Source organism: Diadema antillarum, unplaced genomic scaffold, assembly GCF_040938485.1.
Source record: "Diadema antillarum isolate AM-2024a unplaced genomic scaffold, OU_Dant_1.0 seq00000927_RagTag, whole genome shotgun sequence".
Lineage (NCBI taxonomy): Eukaryota > Metazoa > Echinodermata > Echinoidea > Diadematoida > Diadematidae > Diadema > Diadema antillarum.
Genome location: NW_027271778.1, coordinates 865,474 through 886,774, shown reverse-complemented (window position 1 = coordinate 886,774; position 21,301 = coordinate 865,474). Strand labels below are relative to the sequence as shown.

The 21,301-nt window shown below is 38.1% G+C and overlaps 1 protein-coding gene across 1 annotated transcript in view; it reads left to right on the top strand.

Moving 5' to 3' along the window:
• Positions 1-21,301, top strand: part of LOC139741416 (P2X purinoceptor 4-like) — a 168,204-nt gene that overhangs the window by 130,856 nt on the left and 16,047 nt on the right. The window contains exon 9 of the mRNA XM_071652001.1: positions 173-311. Coding sequence (XP_071508102.1) covers positions 173-311 — 139 coding nt within the window. The remainder of the gene's footprint in view (positions 1-172; positions 312-21,301) is intronic.

Sequence of the window (21,301 nt, the reverse complement as noted above, 5' to 3'; positions counted from 1 at the left end):
GAATGCGTTTGCTTACCAGAAAGAAAAAAACCACACTTTGAATTGCATATTAACATCACCATGGCTAATGCTTGCAAAAGCTGACTATAAGCTCGATACGTGTGGACCGAGTTACGTCACTAATAGCCAATGAATCAGGTTTCACTTTTCCCAGATTTGGGAAATTCTACAGACTCAACGGCACGGAGTACCGAGACCTGACTAAAGCCTACGGGATCCTCTTTCAAGTCAAGATTACCGGAGTGGCGGGAAAATTCGACATCGTGCCGCTCATGCTCAACTTCGCATCCGGAGTAGCACTTCTATCCTTGGTAAGTGACAAATTAAGATCTGTGACATTTCATACCAAATGTACCTCATCATTTTGCTCTAATGTTTACTCACAATCGAGTAAGTAATATGCCTTGATATGTCTGGTGTTTGTGTCATATAACGAACAGTGAGGCCTACACTCGTTATTGTTCAAGAGTACTGCATCTGCTCTCATTGCGCATTGCCACTACGCATCGAAATCCTTGCTTCTGGTTCGTTGATTATTATGTTCTCCAGATAAAATGTACATGTACCGTTACATACTTTGACAAGCACATGTACAGTAACATTACACACTCAAAAGCAAAGCTCTCGTGACGGTATCCTTTACTAGGTCATGGCATTCGCAAGAGTGAGTCCGTGTATTTTTCGTAGTGTCCTTGTGTGAAACCGTGCGAACACGTTCTCATGTGTGTACATTTTGTGTGTAGGTGTAAGTGTTAACGTGTCCAACTTGGTTGTCTGCGCATGTCTTCGTCTCATTGTGTATGTATGGAGTGTGATCCATGTGTCCATCCAATGTTTTATGCTGCGCGCTCGCGTTTTCACACACAAAAAATAATGTCTTTCACTATACCTGCAAGAATGCTTGCAAAACATGAAAGGAATATTTTGAAGCAAATGACGACCGACGTGGCGCTCAGAGTTCAAAGTTAAATGTGAACTTTAACTTATTCACTTATTTCAAAGGTAATTCCATCCTAATTTGGTATAGAACAACACACTACCCATCATATCTTGGAAGCATTTTCGAATGGGTATGATGAATACATCTGAAGGCAGATGAATAAGGCACGATTCAATGTACGGAGACAAAGTTTTTACATCAACGTGTTGAATGATGTCTTTATTTTTTTTTCTCCAAAATCAAGCACTTTAACGTAGAGATTGGAAACTTTTCAACACACGCTATTAATGGAATCATTCAAAAAATCAACACATTTCGAGAGATCGAGATCGAGATCAAGATCGAGAAAGGGATTACTTTTTTTTATTTGTATGTGTTCAGAAAACGTTACAAGCTCCATTGCTGTCAATTCAAAGCGCCAATTCAAAGTTCCGAAATTGCCAAGGTTTATAGAATCTTCTCCCATTTTGACAGCAGAATCTCTAGGGTCCTGTTTCATAGAGCTGTTCGTAAAGTTACGCACGACTTTACGAACGACTTAAATAGGGCAAGTAATGTGGGTTTTCTAATTACTGTCAATTTCAGTAGATAAAGTTGAAACTTGCAGATGATAATGGTCTTTCTTACATTAACACATGTTTTTAGTTGAAAGTATATTTTTTTGCCTCAGTGTAAATGAAATATTGACATATACAGTCGTATTGTGTTAGAAAGTAATGGTTAAAAGGGCACACATATTGGCGCTTCATATTCCAGTCGTTTGTAAAATCATGCGTTGCTGTACAAACAGCTTTATGAAACAGGGCCCAGGTGTATTGAAGGTACTATAAGCAGTCCCGTTTACAGCACATACCAGTACGGGAGGGACTATGGAAGAGATGATATAGCGGCACATCAGAGACAATGACCATCCCATCATTGCCATAATACTTCCAATTGTATACCTTTCAAAAGGATGACATTAAAGGTTTTGTGCAGGGGCGACCCCCTCCCTGGGTGAGTTGTATCCAAATGACAGCAAGTGGCCTGAAGACTACTTTCACCTGTCTTGGCCATTCCACATGACAGGCTGGTCCGCAGCCTGACGCACCCGTTTCCGATTAGATTTGTCATCTTAGAGGATTTTTAGTGTGCTCTTAGACGGGACTAGCTAGCGTGAGAGGGTAGGCTCCTTCAAGGCGCTTTAAGTGGTTATTATAAACTGCCGTTTAAATGCCTCTCGAAGGCATATCAATATTAACTTGGCTTTATAAGGCGCCACCGGGCATCTCTGTGTTTGTTATTAGCCGGTAATTTAGTTATTCATTGGCAGGGTGTGCTTGGTTGGAAGGTAAAAATTCATGTAATTAATCTCCTCTTGACATGAGCAAATAAGAAAGTGAATGAAGAACGAGCAGACATTTTTCATGCTTTGCTGAAGGATTTACAGTATATTTCTCTTTTTAATACATCTGAAGGGATCTTTTGTAATATGTGACGTAGCAACCAAGGAATGTAGACATTTCTTCTGCTTTTATTTATATTTCCATTCACAGGGTAGAAAGTAATTTCCGAAAAAGACTGATTTTTAAATGTATCCACGCATACGAATACAATGGAGTACAATGTACAATCAAATTGATGCAGATTACATCAAAACAACGCAAAATACAAAAGGCTAAAAATAATATACACATTATGGATTGACTGCATAAGCATAGAATGTATCATAAAATATCTGAAAATATGAAGCAGTGTATACAGATAATAAGTCAGATTGGGATTTAACGGACATCGTTTTCTATACATTCTCGCTCTTGTAAGGCAGTTATCGTTCTATTATACATTAGTTCACCTTGAAAAAATAGGATTAGTGGCGATAACGCTGGACTACACACTTTGAAATATCTGGTTAACGTAAGAAATCCTGTATCGATAGGGCATCATTAAGACGATTTGACAGAAAGTTATAACGAAATATCAAATTGGATTCCAAACCAGATGATTATGTGGAGAAGTACGCGTTTTCTCTGTGGAAGGACTTGCTCCTAAAGACAGACCTCGCGTGGAACAGCCAGTGCGCCCTCCGGAAAATCATGGCGTTGCCGAATTAAATCCGGGTATAACACACAATTGTCATGTATAAATAGCCGAATTTCTACACCAGTCGTTTTAAATACGACTCCGGCGGCCTTGTCTTCTCAATGTTTTCTCCAAATTTCATGGCGGATTGCAAGGCACGTCTCTTTCCCATCTGGCTCTCTGTTTATCTAACCTGATGGTGGGAGAGAGCACAAGTATTCTGAAACTTGTTGATAAAATGTAGATTTTACTGCATCTTCAGGAGTATACCCTCCATTGGAAATGGGCTGGCTGTGCCTCACAAATGCAAGGGAACCTTTTAACATCCTAACTTGACAACTTGCCAATCAAAGGATTCACATAATTCGAGTCATAGTTGTAACGTTACTATCTTTTCTTGAAGCTGCGAAGGACGCCTATAAGCAATGAAAAGGGAGAGTGCGAAAATTCAAAAACATGTTTTCATTTCTCACGGGGCAAAATACGGAAATTTGGTGTTAAATTTGATTACTTTATTATGATTCGATGTAAATCCGCTGAACCCCCCCCCCCTCCGTAAAAACTGTGATGACATATGAAAGATGGGTCTACTGTGAAATAACAGCGCAATGACGTCATACGTTCACTAACACGGGGAGGAGCAATTTACTTGAAATTTCCCCAAACGTCCCCTTTGGAAAGGCGTAGATTGATCCAGAATTCAATATTTCTCCCGAAATTATTCACATAATCTTATACATTGTTGCGCTGCTGCATGGCACCATAATGGTTTGTGGTATTCGAAACACCCACTGAGAGCCCGCAAGAAAGGTTGATTGAAGATAGCAAGTGGATTGGATGTGGGACGCTATCACTCAAAATGAATATTTCGCCTGAGTGATATTCTAGATTCAAATCACTCCCATGGTGTTCGAGTATTGAAGTCTCTTAGAAAAAAGGGGGAGGGGTAGGGCAGTGCTTATTCACAGAGAGACGGAGACAAAGTCAAAGAATCAGAATACTATACGTTTGGTTTGTGGGTTAATTTCTACACCTAAGATTCAGTCGAACATAAGGTGACAATATATTTTATCGTTGCAGTTTCCAAGGCCAGACATATCGCACTTAAGTCTTGAACTTCCTACCAATGAAATTTTCCATTTGACTGACATAGAGGCTTGTGTGCAAGCGTGTTAGTGGTTTGATAGAAGGCGATATTTCCCAGTTGCGGTTTTGTTTGTTTGTTTTGCAGCGAAAGAAAGTTCAAAGCGTAAAAGTGCCTTGTATCCATTGGATTATAGATTTACAAATTGAGGACCTTTTTTTAATGAAAATGCAAGTTCTTACCACAATATACACTAGCAAATCCTAAAACTGTTTTAGCTCACAAGAAGATAAGACATCGCTATCCAGATACTTGATTTTATAAAAACAAGCACAACACCATCTTTCAATTTAATGAAAACGAGAATTTTTTGAAATGCTTCATAGGCAATGTCTATGATTTAATCTAATTGACATATTCAATTTCATTTATTGATCTTACAATATTGATGTTGAATACTTTTCAATTATTGTTTTTATAATATTACTTATTCATTCTGTGGACTCTATAGTAGCAATATAGGACAATGTAGCAGTATTCCTCACTCTTTCATTCGCCTGCAACCTTTCTCTATATCATAATACAATACTCATCTATTGTGTACAAATACAGATACATGTACTTCAGAATATACCATCTTTATTTATGATAAGTACTTTCTTCTATTTCGGATGGTCACATTATGAAGTTCTTCTGACACTGACATGCAATATCCCATTTAAGCTTATTGAAGTACACACATAGACGATGAATGGTAAATATGTGCTTTCTCTTCTATTATTAGGATCAATATCCTGTTTCTATTTCAGTTTTCAGAATGAATCTCTAAATCGTGTAATTATGGTCATTTGTCACAGAATTTATGTAGATTTTGTACATCTTGTGGTATACTATGTTAGATGAAGTGAACTGCTGCAAAATAAATCAAAGAATACTTTTCGACTTAATTATATCTCTTGCGAATCCTGAAGCGCATACTTTGCTTACCCTATGACAGACTTAGTGCGGAATTTCAATGTTTCTGGGACAAAATGTTAGGGGAATAGCCAAGCAAAGGGTAATTAAGAATGCTTTCTCAAGAGTAGTCTCTTTCGTGTTTACACTGTTCACCCCCAAGGAGCCCTGTCACCACGATAATTGGGAGATATTCTTTATTTCGAAGGTTCATTATTCCGAAGGTTCGTAAATCTTAATGTTCGTTATTCCAAAATACACAGATTTCCAATTCCTAAATGATCGTTGGTGCGAAAATGAAATACGGTTCGTTAATTCGAACATTTGTGGCGTTATACCGAATGTTTGTGTATCCGATAATGAAATAAGGTGGATACTAACGAACATTCCCTATCAACGAACCCTTTTTCATTAATTTTTGAATTAATGAACTTTATAAGAATGACGAACCTTCATTCATTTTCGGACTAGCGAACCTTCGGAACAACGAACTGTAACCTTATCATCCCGTTATCGGCTAGCCAGTTTTACATCAGTGGTGTCTAAGGCGAGTGCAAGATGTCAGCCAGTATGAGGGTCTTTCCTTCCGACACGAAGGAGAAATATAGACGAGAATGGAAGAGAATAGTGGCCGTGTCACGGAGAGTTCGCTGCTGATCACGTGATGTGGGAGGGTGCAAGATCTGTCAGTAGCGCCCATTTGAGCATTCCTCCGCAAAGTGGGGTCGATTAGCATCACGAGCTGTATACAGCTAGGGGGATAAAAAAGGGATTTCATCCATGTCTAGATCAGCTCCTTAAAGCTGTTGTTTAACACGGATCACTCATGTCTCTGATTAGATGGTAAGCATAGTTTATTTGTTTCTTTGAAGTGCTGGTCACGTGAGCTGCATCAAGGGAGATCTGAAACCCCCTTGTGTGTGGCCGGCGATGTTCGAGTTCGGAGTGGGGGTCCAGACCGTGTCATTCTCTAGTGCAGCGCCTGAGCATATCAGGATGAAATCAGGCTGTCCAAGCCTTTTGATGCTTCCTCAAGGATAAAAAAAAATCGCGAAAAGTGACACAAGGCTGTAAAAAACCTATACAATGTTGCAGTTCCTTCTTTCAACACACAAGGGTGAGAGACCAAAAAATACTTGACCAGCCCCAATGAGTGATGGCGCCCTGTAATTACATTTATCAAGCCTCTCGTGTCTGCTATCCCCGTTTGTCAGCGCGACACCCGTACGTCGTGGATTAATTATGACTTGCTAGATAGGTAAGAGGATTAATATCTCCAGTTTAAAGGAGAAAACGGCTCGAATGTCGGAGTCTAATCAAATACCAGCGTACAGACTCATCGCTCAGGGTAATTTAGTCATCACCTAAGGAATCAAAGGTTACGAGCGGATGGGGGTACCTGGGGTATTTAGATGCGGAAAATGCGCGCTGGACAATGCAAGATTAATCGACTATAGCATGAAGAATACTTGAGAAGAAAAACTGTAGCCAGTCGTATTGCTTAGTAAATCATTGAAATCAGATCTGGGTAATAAGGCAAAACGTGCAGCGGTCATTTCCTATGCTGAGCATGAAAAGAGCGTTGCACGTGTGAATAGCACACAGGAAGTTTTTTCTTTGTCAGTGAGATTGCGAAAGTCAATATTTGATCAAAGAGGCATTTCTTGTACATGCTTCAAAAACAATTTCTTATATTCTATGTGCGGAAAACTGCTGTGGTGCGAACTACATTATACTCGTATTGTCACGAAAAAGTGAAAAGTATTATGATTGATTGGCCATAGGTGACGGAGAGGGTGAGATATACGCTATGAGGTGTTTTGTAAATCTTAAAAAAAGCAGTATATTTCTTTTTTTTTTGCAATTTACAAAATTAGGTTTCGATAGCTCCTTTCTTATTTGAAGGGGTCTTATGAAATCGTTACAATTTTGCAAACATAATTGAAAAAGCTTCCGTTGAGACATAAACGGGAAAATGAGAAACTGTGAAAAGAGAGCACAAACGTTTACTCACAGAAAATGAAAACAAAAGTAACTTCAGACGACTAAGGTGATAATGTTTCTTGTGATTATGCACAAATGGGAAAAATCGACGGAAAAAAAGAAACACGTTGAGGTGAAAAGAGGAAGAACTGACTTGGCATTCTCATAAGGAGCATATTATAAGTAATTTATAGATAGCAAGAAGGGGCAAGTATAATTATAATAAGACTTTTCTTTCGAAGGAAAAACTGTGGGGACAACAAGCAACTAGTGTCAAATTGTCGCCACGTCTCGTCACTTTTTTTTCTTGTAGTCATGGAGAATACGTTTCCTTCTTTGTGACACACGTCGAAACCTTGACAGCAAAGTCCCACAGAGATCACGATGCCTCCCCGCCGCCTAGAAATGCAATAATCTCTGTGAAATATTTCGCATATACGACGGCTGTCGAAAACAATCAAATAAAGTCGCGACCGCTATATCGGGCACGATTTGTAGCGCGAGAAATTGCGGGACTCGCCGTTCTGAATTTGCCTTCAAATACAATTCTCGTGCACGCCAACACATTCTTTTGAATTATCATGCAGAGGGAGACGTGACCGTTTGACTATCTTATGTTCGTGATGGAACATTTATTGAGCTCCTCGTAGTTTCACACACTTTCAGAACCGATCGGTCAACGTCCGAGTTCAGTACAAAGATAGACTAAAATTTATCATGTTCGAAAACAAAGGGAATCCAAGACGTATGATGTTCGGAGAATTGATATTGTTGCACGGAAGGAGCAGCATTTTTTCCTGGATCCGTGAACATAGTGACACATAAATGGTCCATCAAGACCATTGTATACATTGGTTTAACATATGAATTCCGTGTATACACTTTACAGGACAGTCTGAAACGAAACATGCTTCGTGCTCACTAAAGGGGGCTTTGACATCATGGATATTCAAAGAGTCAAAGCACTTTCTGGCACGGACTCATAGTTAATCATCGAGTATTCGTTGCTTTAGGCTGATATTATGTGCGCTGGTAACACCGAACTGGTCTGGCTACTTACCCCACCCCCCCTTTTTTTAACTCTTTTAGCAACAATTATTGCGTGCAGCATGATGTCCTGTTAGGAAATAAGACGAGAACTCAAATTTTCACTGGGAATGTTGATTTAATTTGTTGATATAATTTCATGTATGATGTTAATCAATAGTGACATTCAAACGATCATTAATGATAGATAGCATGTTAGCATGCTAAAGGAAAGTTAGACGATTAATTGTAGGTAAAAAAAAACCAATGCCTTTGAGTTTGCTATATGACAGACACACCATTCAATAATACATATCACAACTATCAAATTATTCTCATAAATTCCTACCAAATTCTTACGGATGTGATGACAAAGAAATTGTGATAAAGTAGTCTATAGCAGAGATGGTGCTGACACAAATCGATCGTACTACTGATTCACCGAAAAATCAAGTCAGACCAATATTAGCAGTTGATACAGTGAAATCTACCAAGCAAAGTTTCTAAGTCAAACTGTCACCCTCTCGCTCTTCTTATTCACTGACGTTAATGTTCTCCTTTGTGTTCTTACGTCGGTGTGCCTTTTGGATATACTCATGCTTCTATACTATGCTTCCTATTGTTATCCCCACTGGAAAAGAAAGTAGTTTAAGGGGGAAACGCGCTGCCCGATGCTGTTTGTGTCCAATTCACATTGTGAATTTAGGCAGGTTCGTCCATTTGCCAGTATGGCTATTTTCTTCTTTTTTTCTCCGACAATATTTGATAAGCGAAGGTTTTCTATATCGTTCTCCCGGGATGGGAAATGAAGTCATGTTTGTTCAACTAACAGCTTTTGATAAATAGGCCTCGAGCCACGTGAGACGCACCGTGTGTCGGGGGAACTCCCCTCTCGGCGCCGTGACATGTATCAACGAGATGTAGTCCGATCCTGCGATTGAACATGTTACAGGAAGTATCTTTTTTTTCTTCAGGCTACATGGAGTGCCATTTTTTTTTCCCATTCGCTCTGCGCAAATTCATAATCACTCTTGGCCCAGTCACTGGAAGTGAATGAATGTATTATTGTGCAGGAAAGGGAGCAACAGTGCAATGAGTTCGTAAATTGTAATGGGGAGTGTGATTTCAAGAGAGACTTATTGTCTAAATCGGTAAAGTTTCATACGACGGTATTATACAAATGTTTTACATAAAAGAGCAGAAAAAAATATCAGAGTGAAGAAGGACAAACATCTAAGAATTTTAGGGAGAATGAAAATCTTGCGATGAGTCTTATAAAGAACGCGGAATTGCGACGGATTTGGTCGCATGTTTGTGACGGCATATGCAAAAATCTCTTTTTATACATAAATATATACCAACAAGACTGTCTTAAACGTTAAAAGAATCTCCAATCTATCTCTCTTTCTCTCCCTCGCTCTCCCTTTCTTGCAAATTCTCCCTTATCTCCCAATCATTCCACGTTTTATTGACTTCTCAGGGTGGCATCCACCCACGACTCTAGCATCGACACTGCATCGCTGTATGCGCAGGACCACTCCAATGCGCAACGCTCTCCAAATTTCACGTCCTCATAGCAAATACGACGCAATCCCAAGATGTCCCATGTAGAGATCACAGTTTGCTTTTAAAAGGCACAAACGTGAATATCGAACCGGAGGAATAGATAAAGATAGAGTGAGTATGTGTGTGAGAGAGAGGAGGAGGAGGGAGGGGGGGGGGGCGTGGGGGATGGGAAAGGTGAGGGATCGAATGAGTCTCGAGTGCAGCTTATGCAACTTCGTTTGTTCGTTAACCAGTACCATACTTTTTTTTTCCTCCACGCCCCTCCCTCTTTTTCACCCTTGTCGCTCCTCTGTCATTTACGGCATGTTAATACCTTATTCCTAAACCCACAAAAGTGTTTGGATTCATGCGTCATTAAAATGTAATCGGTGCATTAGGGCTATTAAGTGTATCCCGTCCTCTTCAAAAGCACTTTAGTCCCATTCAAGCCACAGAGGCCTGCTTTACAAGGGAGCCCTGCGTCAATATACATTACGATGAGTGTGCACAATCAAAAACAAAAACAAAGCGAAGATAAATATTGCACAGTTAACAAACTATTGTTTTGTAAGTACATAAAAACATAAAAGGACATGGAAAAGAACAAACAAACATAAAAGCAAGTAATACTATGGTATCTATCTACATAGCCAGTGCAGTGGGTGTAATGTTATATAAAAAAGAGAGATTGGTGTTGTCGCATACGTTTCTTAAATATCTACAATGAAGGGGCTGTTGGAATATTATAATATGGGTAACGCATTAAATCATAGTTTGCTTGCAGCATGAAGAACATTTCTCATATTTAGTTCTGGTGAATAACAAAAATCAGTTAACGACGAAATCATATAATAATTTCGTGAGCACTATTTGAAAGTGTTGAAAAGGAAGTGAGACAATTTTTGCTTTGCTTGTTTTAAATCTACAGCATGATTCAATTTTGATTATTTCATCACGGTAGCGTTTCATTTCATTTCATTTCATTTTTTATTTCATTTCCGGCCAAACCATATGATATGACATTGCATATACACAAAGTCAGTACAAAGTAACTTTTACATGTCCAAATGAAATTTAAATACACGTCATTTGTTTACATGAAACAAAAAACATATTTTGGTAGAAGAAGTACAAGGACAAAATGTGACTGAATCATAACAAAGAAGAGGTCGGAAATGGAGGGGACTGCTAAAAAGCCAAGCTTGTAGAATGCAGTCCCCTCGGAGTCGCTTTATAATAGTAATACACGAGACATTTTAACATAATTCACGGGAACCAGAACACAAAACGAGTACGCACTCAAACGCACACACATATAACACAGTAACAAAGCAGCTCTCTTACATACACGTGGAAAGGATAAAAAGGAGATAGAAAGGGACAGGAAGACAGAGGGAAGGGCAAAGGAGGAAAGTATTGGGGGTCGATGCAGGACACAGGAAGTTGTTTTCATATGAATGATATAACATAATGGTTATGAAATAAAGTAAACAAAATAAAGGCGTTAGCAGCAAGAAAAATCAGTTAGGAGCTTTCAGAATGCAAATCCCCAGTAATATAAGAATTAATAAGCATTTTCTTTAATTTTAAAGTAAAAGTGTTGAAATTTAGAGATTCTTTTATACTGCTGTCAAGGGAATTCCAGAGTTTAGGTCCAGCGAAGGAGAATATAGACTTTGCAAAAATTGTCCTAAACAGTGGTAAATGGAATTCATTGGTTTGTCTAGTGGGGTATGAATGTACAGTTTTATTTTGGATAAACATAGAGTCAAACACCAAAGGAAGGGAGTGATTTATTAATTTGTACATAAACTGACCTAAATTCAAACAATATAAGTCCTTAATTTTTAAAATATTATTTTGATGAAACAAGTCATTAGTATGACATCTCCACGATTCTCTACAAATGATACGAAGAGCTTTTTTCTGCAATAATAATATTCTTTCTAAATATGAGGAGTAAGTGTTACCCCAGGCGAGAATGCCATAGTTCAGATAGGGTAAGATCAAAGATGAATATAACATTAACAAAACATTTTTCGGAAAATAGAATTTAACTTTATTGATAACACCCACATTTCTAGAAATTGTGCGGCAAATTGAATCGATATGCAAATTCCAGGTGAGCTTATTATCAAGAGTCAAACCTAAAAATTTAATTGAGGAAACTTCTTCAATGGCTATATTGTCTAAATAAATATTCTGAGATAACTTTTCTAAAGAATTACTGAAAAGCATACATTTAGTTTTTTGAAGATTAATTGACAATTTGTTAGCTCTAGTCCAATAAAGTAACTTTTTTATCTCGATGTTCATAGTATCGATCAAATACACTGGATCAGAGCTAGAAAGGAACACATTTGTATCATCAGCAAATAATAAAAAGGAAAGAATACTTGATGAATTTATGATATCATTGATGTAAACCACAAATAAAAGTGGTCCAAGTAAACTTCCTTGCGGTACACCACAAGTGATATCATGCATAGCAGATTTGTGACCACTAATATAAACAAATTGTTTGCGATTGGTAAGGTAACTCCTGAACCACTCCAAGGCCATGCCACGAATACCATAATGAGATAATTTGTAAAGGAGTATTTTGTGGTCAATGGTATCGAAGGCCTTGGAGAAGTCCAGGAACACACCTATAGTATGATGATAATTATCAATGGCTTTGGAGACTTTGTCTAGGAAAGTGAGAACTACATGGGATGTGTTGTGTTGTTGCCGGAAACCAAATTGATTATTTGAAATAATCTTGTGCTTATTGAGAAAATCCAAGAGTCTAAAATGTACAACTTTTTCTAATAATTTAGAGATAATGGATAACAAAGATATTGGTCTATAATTACTGATGTCTTCCCTATCCCCTTTCTTAAAAATTGGAATAACCTTAGATACTTTCATTTCCTCGGGGACAACACCATTACTTAAAGACAAATTAAACACATGAACCAAAGGATCCACAATGCAGTTTATAATGTGTTTTAAAAGAACATTATCAATATTATCATAACCAACACTTTTTTTACTCTTTAAATTCTGAACTATATCAATTAGTTCATTCCGGTGAGTGGGAGCAAAAAAACAGGAGCTAGAATTGGGCGTATGTAAAAAATCGACAAATAACTTTTGGGACTTGGGAATCTTTCTAGCAAAACTATTTCCTATTTGTGAAAAATATTGATTGAAAACATCAGCTATAGACCTGGGGTCAACAATAATAAGATCATTATGTTTGATTGTAGTAATACGGGATGTTGGTTTGTTTCTATTAATGGCAGAATCAATAACTTTCCAAGTATTTTGGATATCATGTTTAAAATAATATATCTGGTCACTGAAATATTTTCGCTTTGCACAACGCAAAATTTGAGTGAGAACATTCTTATATGAAATATATTTATGACGAGATTCCTCAGTGTGTTTAATTTTATCGGCATAATACAAATTATTTTTTCGGTTAATTGACCGCAGCAAAGACTTCGATATCCACGGAAGTCTCGGGGATCTTTTATAATTGCTATTATTTTTCTTAACTAAAGGAACATGCTCGTCTAAAAGTGAATTCAATTTTCTCATGAATAAATCATAAGCATTATTTGGGTCCTCAGCATCATATACCTCAGACCAATCTACTTCATTAAGGCCATTTTGCAACCTAGCTACATTATCGGGGGTAATCTTTCGAAGATACATTGCAGAGGAATTCAGATTACGTTTGCGATTATAAGGAATGTGGGTAAATATGGGGTAATGGTCGGACAAATCTGATAAAACAATGCCAGAAAAGGGTAAGGGGTTAATATTGCAAAATATGTTGTCAATTAGAGTTGCTGAGTGATCAGTTACTCGAGTTGGCTTTGTTATAAGGGGTAAAAAGGATGAGGACATCATAATATCTAATAAATTCTGAGCTGAGTTTAATGTCTGAAACTTAGATAAATCTATGTTAAAATCTCCCATGATATAACAATCTTTATTGTTGAAAAGTGGACTTTGCAGTAATGATTGCAAATAACTAAGAAAACCTTGCATCTCAGAATTAGGGGGTCGATAAATGACTACTACAAGTATATTCCTAGAACAAGGCACGTTAACTTCAATAAAGAGTGATTCTACAGCTTCACTCATGCAGTTCAATCCACTGTGAATAATGTAATCAAGGTCTTTCTTTACGTATAGGGCAACTCCTCCGCCTTTCTTGTGCTGACGACTGTTTTCTATGAAGTCATAACCGGGAAGAGAGAACGTAGGGATAGAAGTCGGACTGATCCATGTTTCGCTCAGTCCAATTACAGAGAAAGATGATTTATGAATGTCATTCATAAAACAGCAAAAATTATCGAAATTACGATTCAAACTCCTTATATTGAGTTGCATCAAGGAAAAACTTTGAGATAATTCAGTTAGAGCTTTGAATTGATTAATTGTAAAATATTCAGAACTAAGATATTGTTCATTATTATCTCCACCAAAAGCTACACTTCTAATATGAGAATTAAAATCATAATTTGCGTGGAAACATTTACTGTCGGATTCATTCATTGCATGAGATACCGAGCCATGATTAAACATATCAAAAAAATCGTCATTGTTTAGAGAGTGATAAGGAAAATTCACAACCTGAGTCGTACTATCCATCATAAATAAATGGGATTACAACATCCGCTGGTGGTAAGAACAAAGGTACATTCAAGTGTACGAGGCAAAGACCCAGAGAGAAGTGCAGAAGAAGCAGGGGCAGAAATGTAAGTGATATACGGAATGCAAGAGAGCGGCGCATCGACATTTTGAACTCACAATACAATACTAGACAAACACACGAAAAAAATAAGCGAAACAAGGAATACATGTTACATAATGGTAGGAGTAGAAGCTATGAATATAAACTATATACACACTCGACATACAAGGAACTGCCGCCACTCGCTAAAATTGATGAATGTCTGGAGGGTACAAATGCAGTGGAATACACTGGAATGTAATGTAAGCACTGTGATACAATACTCAAGTCTGTGACTTACAGACCTTGGAATTAACTAGGTGTTATATAATAACTGCGGAGCAGTAGTGAAACGTGGGCAGAGAAAAAAAAACACACAGATAATTAAAATTATCAGTGAAGACGATTTATATCCCTGTCCCGAGTGTTGCTTTAGAGTAGGTGATATCATGAGGGCAATGACGTTAATACCAAATACACCGAATTTAACCTTCATACCTTAAATGGTCTATTTAAATACATAGGTGAGTGGTTACCATGGCAACACATTTTCCTTATACTAACACATTACGCAGATACTCAAGTAATACTCGAGAAGAACTATGTTAACCAGTATGACAGTTTTGTTGCATTTAAAGAAATCACTGGAGAGTTACGCAATAGGCACTAACGAAGACCGCGTGAGGGAATATGATGCATAATTATGTTGCGTCCGTTATCTTTGCAATATCCTTTGACATGAAGGCTTCTTAAACTATAAGATTGTAAAGAGGAGCATTATCGTGAAAACATGAACGTTAGCTTGTGTCCTTTTAAAGTTGCTATAGCGAGAGAGAGAGAGTTCAACATTACATAAAAGCTACTTTTCTTCAAACTTTCATGAAAATGGAGAAAAACATCCGCTAGAAAAATGAGCAAGACAAATTCCTATCTAGAAATGTCATGTATGTATTATGTATAAGGTATAGCGCAGTCCTCTTGCGTCCAAGACAATGTCAGAATTTGTCGTTTGACGTAACTGCCGAACACATTCACATGCAAAAAAACAAACAAACAAAAACAACAACGACAACAACCGGAGATCTGTTGCCATCGCCTGACAGGAATGATAAAAAGCACAGTAATAATTGCCTATTACTCAAACAGGGTTGTACTCCGAAGAGAGTGATAGAAGAGTTTGGTTCGTCGCTTCGGCAAACATTGGATCCGAGCCCGAGGCGCCTCCTGTATTTCGCAGCGTCCGCCTTTTTTCTTCTTCTTCTTCTTTTTTTTTATGCTCTCGCTTATTGTCGTGTGTTTCTCTGTATGACAATTACTGGTTGTATTGGATGCGGTCTTAAGAAGCGGGATGTTTGGGCTGAAATTGAGAGGTGCAGCGCCATGCGTCACTTTCGTTCATGAAGTCTATCATTCAGGCTTGTTTTCGGGCAATTCTAAAGGTTATCGCCGACGCCGAGGCGGGGACGATATGCGCTGAAATGGTGATGACTGGAAACGCGCTTTTCCCCCCGACCAGTATGATCGCCGGACACTCCCTCTAAATCCCTTCCCTGTAAGACTGGCCCCTTTTAGTGAGGTCAACACAGAAGTGATTTAGGGCTAATAATCAATATTGATGTCAAGGACATAACAACGCATTCTCCCCTTTGCGGAATACAGTTGACTGCTGGGTTTGTGTGTTTTGTTTACTTTGTATGTGTGTGTGTTTGTTTATGTGTTTGTGTGTGTGTGCTGTGGGTATCCGCGTGCAGTATTCCTGATTTGTGTCTGTATATTATACCCCTGTCTGAATGGAACATTTAGAATAGTAAAATAATCTCAATCGAAATTTTGCACGAATTTCTTCCGTCACTCATCCTTAGAATTATACATTTCGATCTTGTTTGATATTTTCATCTTTTCAGAGACTTCTTTTTTTCCATATTGATCCCTATAATTTGATATCACAAAAACACCTACATTCAAAACGATATACCACACACAATACATACTATCATAACAGGTAATGATCCAGCCTTAATAGTTATTTTTCTGAATGAGAAAAGGGAAAGCAAAGCAAATGGGAAATAGCCACTCTACATTAACATACCCCGATCTAATATGCAGCAGGTCTTTTCAGTGGCTCCATTGCAGCGTCGGAGAAGACCACCCCATGGTCGCCCCAGGAAATAATATCTTCCAAAGTCTCCCTCTACCCTTGAGCATTCTTTTTCGCTTGTCAGGTCACCAAATGTGATTAAGAGAGAAAGGAAAAAGCTGCAGCTGCTATCAGCAATTGTTTAAGTTGTCCGAACCGATATCTTTTATAGCATCTCTCAGAGAAGGTTGGGTATCCATGAAACGTTTTGCGAAAACAATGATATCATGGATGAAGCTATTATTCTTCCCTGAAATAGAGATGCATTTCCCCCTTGCATTATATTTTGTTTGACAGTATAGAGAGTAGTGCTGTGGTCTTCCATCGCACACTCATTCTCAATTTTCTCCCTCAACAATTAACAACGAAAGCAAAAATATGGCGAAAAAGACCCCATTTACGATAGCCTCTTCTGTGGGATCATTTACACTGCTCTTACACAACACTGTATATAACTGGTGTTATTATTACCCCAGTATTGGCGGACACACGATGTTATACACACGAGTAAATGGGGACATTGTGAGCCCTACATCTTTGTGGCACATCTGGGTTCGAACCAGGAGCGTTTTGCTGAAATAATGTCTAGATTCTCATTGACTACAAAACTAAGCTTCCATTGTTGTTTGGATTCTTTTGAATCATCGAGTATTCTGTTGTTGGTGTTTTTGGGGAGAGGATTCATGTTTGTTTCTCATACAAACTCATTGTGTATTCATATTTTGTAGCATCTAGTCTCAATCAGATAGGGGATGCGATTCTATGGGAAGCGATTTTTTGCTTATTTCATAGCTACTGTAGACAATAAATGAATCAGAGCAAGATGAAAGGCGGGTTATTAATGTACGCAAAGGAGTGACTGAACAACTCCTGCTTATTCTGGTATATATTTTCACTACATCGCACGCAGGTTTCAAGCATGTGAGTTCCAACGAGTTTGTACTATGGACGAAAATCTGTTTTAGTGAAGAGAAAAAGTAGCTCCATGTAGGCCTACATGATGCATGAAAAGCGTTTGTCATGGGATATCAAAATTAATTTTGTATCTTCAGATGAGAATGACGTAGAATGTTTAGTGTAAGTGTTTCACGGCAGAGACAAAACTATTTTTCTGATTCCCGTTTACATCATGATTGCACACGTCTAATCATTTAGTCTTTGAATATGCGTTTCGTGCAAAAATAGATTGTCTATCATAATCTTGCGTTCATACTATACTGCTTTCGTTAGTTGGTGAAATCACTATCACTGAAGTCATATAAGTTCTACCGACTAAAAGGATATTCTTAAGTGTGTAATTCTTAAGTGTGTGAGTAATTGTATATTATGTGTGTGTGTCTGTCTGCCTGTCCGTCTGTGTATGTGTGCGCATGTCTGCTTCCCCCCCCCACCTTTTCCTGCTAAAGTGTGTGATTAGCCCACCAGCGGTTTCCGTACTCGATATAACTTTCCGATGAGGTATAAAGCAGCTACTCTCCTGCCATTTTCCGCAAATGCAAGGTGGATTCATACGAATGCTCTTGGGTCCTCTGATATCCATGTGATATAAGCTTATTTGCTTTTCTGGCTTATCAGTGTCCTATCTGATGATTCGCCGCAGGTAATGAACACTCGTTGTGCCATGAATATCATCACTCGTAAATATAGTACAATGAAGTTCACACTAAATGACAAATTATTTATTTCAGTATTTATATCTACTTACACTTATAGTATATTATATTTAGTATATATATATATATATATATATATATATATATATATACTCCGAGATGGGTCATTTGGAAGACATTTCCATTTGTTTTATATGCAAATTTTAAAATACATGTTCAATGGCAATTTACGCAATGGAGACACGAAAATTGTCTCCTTAATGACCAGTTGTCTCCCTAATGAAGACACTTCCCCCCAATATGTCTCCCTAAGGTGCCAACTAGGGATATATATATATATATATATATATATATATATATATATATTTGTATATATACATACATATAAGTTTCGACCATAATTAAGTTTTATCTCCATGATACCACTATTCATTGTAAGAATTCTTTTGGAGTGAGGTGTTTTAAATACCAATGTTTAGCAGCAAATTATATTTCACAATGAAGTTGACCTTCAATAAAATGAATAGGAAGATAATTATGACATGTATCTAATTCTTATATCATTGAACAACAATTCGTTATACGTGTATAGTTTAACTCCTGCTCTGTGGTTTAAGGTCAACGCCGTAGCTCGCACGCTGGTTTTATATTCACGAGAAAATATATGATTCTCTAAAATGTACGTCTTTCAGACGACCACATTCATAAGTGGATAATGAATGCTAAGTAAGAGTATACCATGTAAAACATACAAATTTCTTATCGCATTGATATTGTGATACATTGGTATTCTTGCATGATTACTTCGAGTGGGGTTTCACAGAAGCTAAAGACGTCGAATGCGTTATAACTTGCTGCAGGTGATAAGTTATTGTGTTTTCCGTTTTCTCTTTATTCCTTTTTAGTGAAATTAGTTGAATTATCAACTTATTACATAATCAAATGTACTGCCTTTTTGTATATATTATGCAAACATAAATGTTTAATAATGATTATGTTATAGTATAGACAGCACTTTTGTGTTGCTCTTTTGTCATTTAGTTATATTTTGTTTGGAATTTTCACAACAATGTACTTTTATTTTGATTGAGTTGAGAGGCTGAATAAATGCGAACGAACGAACGAGGGAAGAGCAAAAGAAGGAAGAATTATGAATTCATAAAATCATCGGAAAAAATAACAATGTATGATCAAAATAAACATTATCAACTTCCGAATGCACCTCTCACATCAAGGTGCATCTTGAACTTCTGGATTCGCATCCTCGGATTCCCCTCCCCCGCCTCCCTCTCTTTGTCGTCATTATTCTGGGTAGCCCAGGGTTTGACCCTCGTGATCTCGACTGACGGTGATATGACCAGTGGACGGGGAAACCATGCGGCTGCTAAAATGTCAGATTACCATCTGCATCGAAGCTGCCTCGGGCGCACTCGCTTACCTCTGAAATTAGGCCTAATAATGCAATGATGGTTTGGCGAACGACATACAGTAAAAAGACGCCGTTTGTGGGTTTTCTGCGAAATACAGAGATCGCTGTTGACGTCACTGCTTGTATACAAACAAACCCAGGGCATGACTAATAGTCCGTCTTGATACATCAAAACCAACATTTCGCAGGGCATATAATTTTCATGAATTATGATATTTCATTCATTTCATTGTTCTTTCCGTTTCCAATGATAGAAACGTACGATTTTTTTTTGCAGAAAATGAATGTATGAATTAAGGAAATGAATGCCAGTATCCCCAGTCCTATTACGATAAGACTAAAATTTTGCGCAAGTTATACATCCCGAGGGAAAAGTTTGGAGGAAGAAGCAATTTGAGCTCAATTTCTTGTGACGCCATGCACGCGTTTCAACTTAGACTGCGATCTTTAGCGATGTCCTTGTCTGGAGGTGGAGACTGTTGTTGAAAATAAACAAATCCTTTAAGCTATACACTCGTAAACACAATCTAGTATCCTCCTATTTGACGCACTTGATCTGACCTCTAGATAAATTACTGGGATAGACTGCAGTGTCTGTCAAAAATGCCCACAGTTTAAGATATTAGAATTCGCAATAATTGAGAATGGTGAGGGAAGGCTCCATGCAGATACCAGTAGAGTGAGTGTTGATGCTGTCTGTTTTCTTCCCCCATCTCTCCCTCTCTCTCTCTCTCTCTCTCTTTCTCTCTCGCTGTGTGCTAACAGCATCTCACCAAATTAACATGAAAGAGATAAAGTCGACACTACATACAAACAGCACAGGCCAAGCTTAACTCGCTCTAACGGGTTTACAAAATTGCTTGCTTTTGTTGGCATGAGTATCGCTTGTTGTCGATATCATCAAAATGGGTTTAGACGGTAGTACATGACCATACGCAAAACAAAACAAAACAAATTATAGAAAACTAAAAGGTTGTCTGCAAACTGGACTTGATTAGTTTTCTTTTCCAGTGGAGATTCTAGACACGAAAGTAATACTTAGATGGTTTCACGTCCGTCGCAGCTCCCTTAAAATGTCCATGCGGGCAAGCCCGAGAATGTATTTAGCCTTTAACTAAATGTGTGAGTATTGATTTAATCTGATGACCATGCTTTTCGATTCTCCCCCTCCTTTAGCCCCAGCGTATACCGGCGAGTTTCTTCAGACCACATCCTTCACCTCATACCCACGCTTCTCGGGTGCTCCCACATGGTTTAAAAGCCATCCATTCAGAGAAGTCACGTGATATATGTGCCATTAGACGCCAGTTCCCTGCGGCCTGAATCAATGCACTCGCACACACACACATGCACGCGCTATAGTTGCTGTGTGTCACCACCGTATATCATAATACGTCGTAATGTGGTCCCGTTTTAGGTGGCGCCTCAGAAAAAAAGACAACCCCATACGAACAGAATAGCCATTTTCAGGTGTTATACATTCTCTAACTACCATTTTGATAAAGTTTGATTGAATCAAATTACCCTGTATTCGTCGGTCAAATGTTAACAGGAACTCTATCGTTAAACTAAATCTAATGATCGCTGTGACTACCATAACCTATCACATTCACCTTTTCACAACGCTTATCTTGCCATCTTTTTTTCTCTTTCTCTCTGTCAGTATCTCTCTTTCTCTCTTTACACATACACACACGCACACACCTACGCACACGCACACGCACACACGCACACACGCACACACACACACACACACACACACACACACACACACACACATATATATATATATATATATAT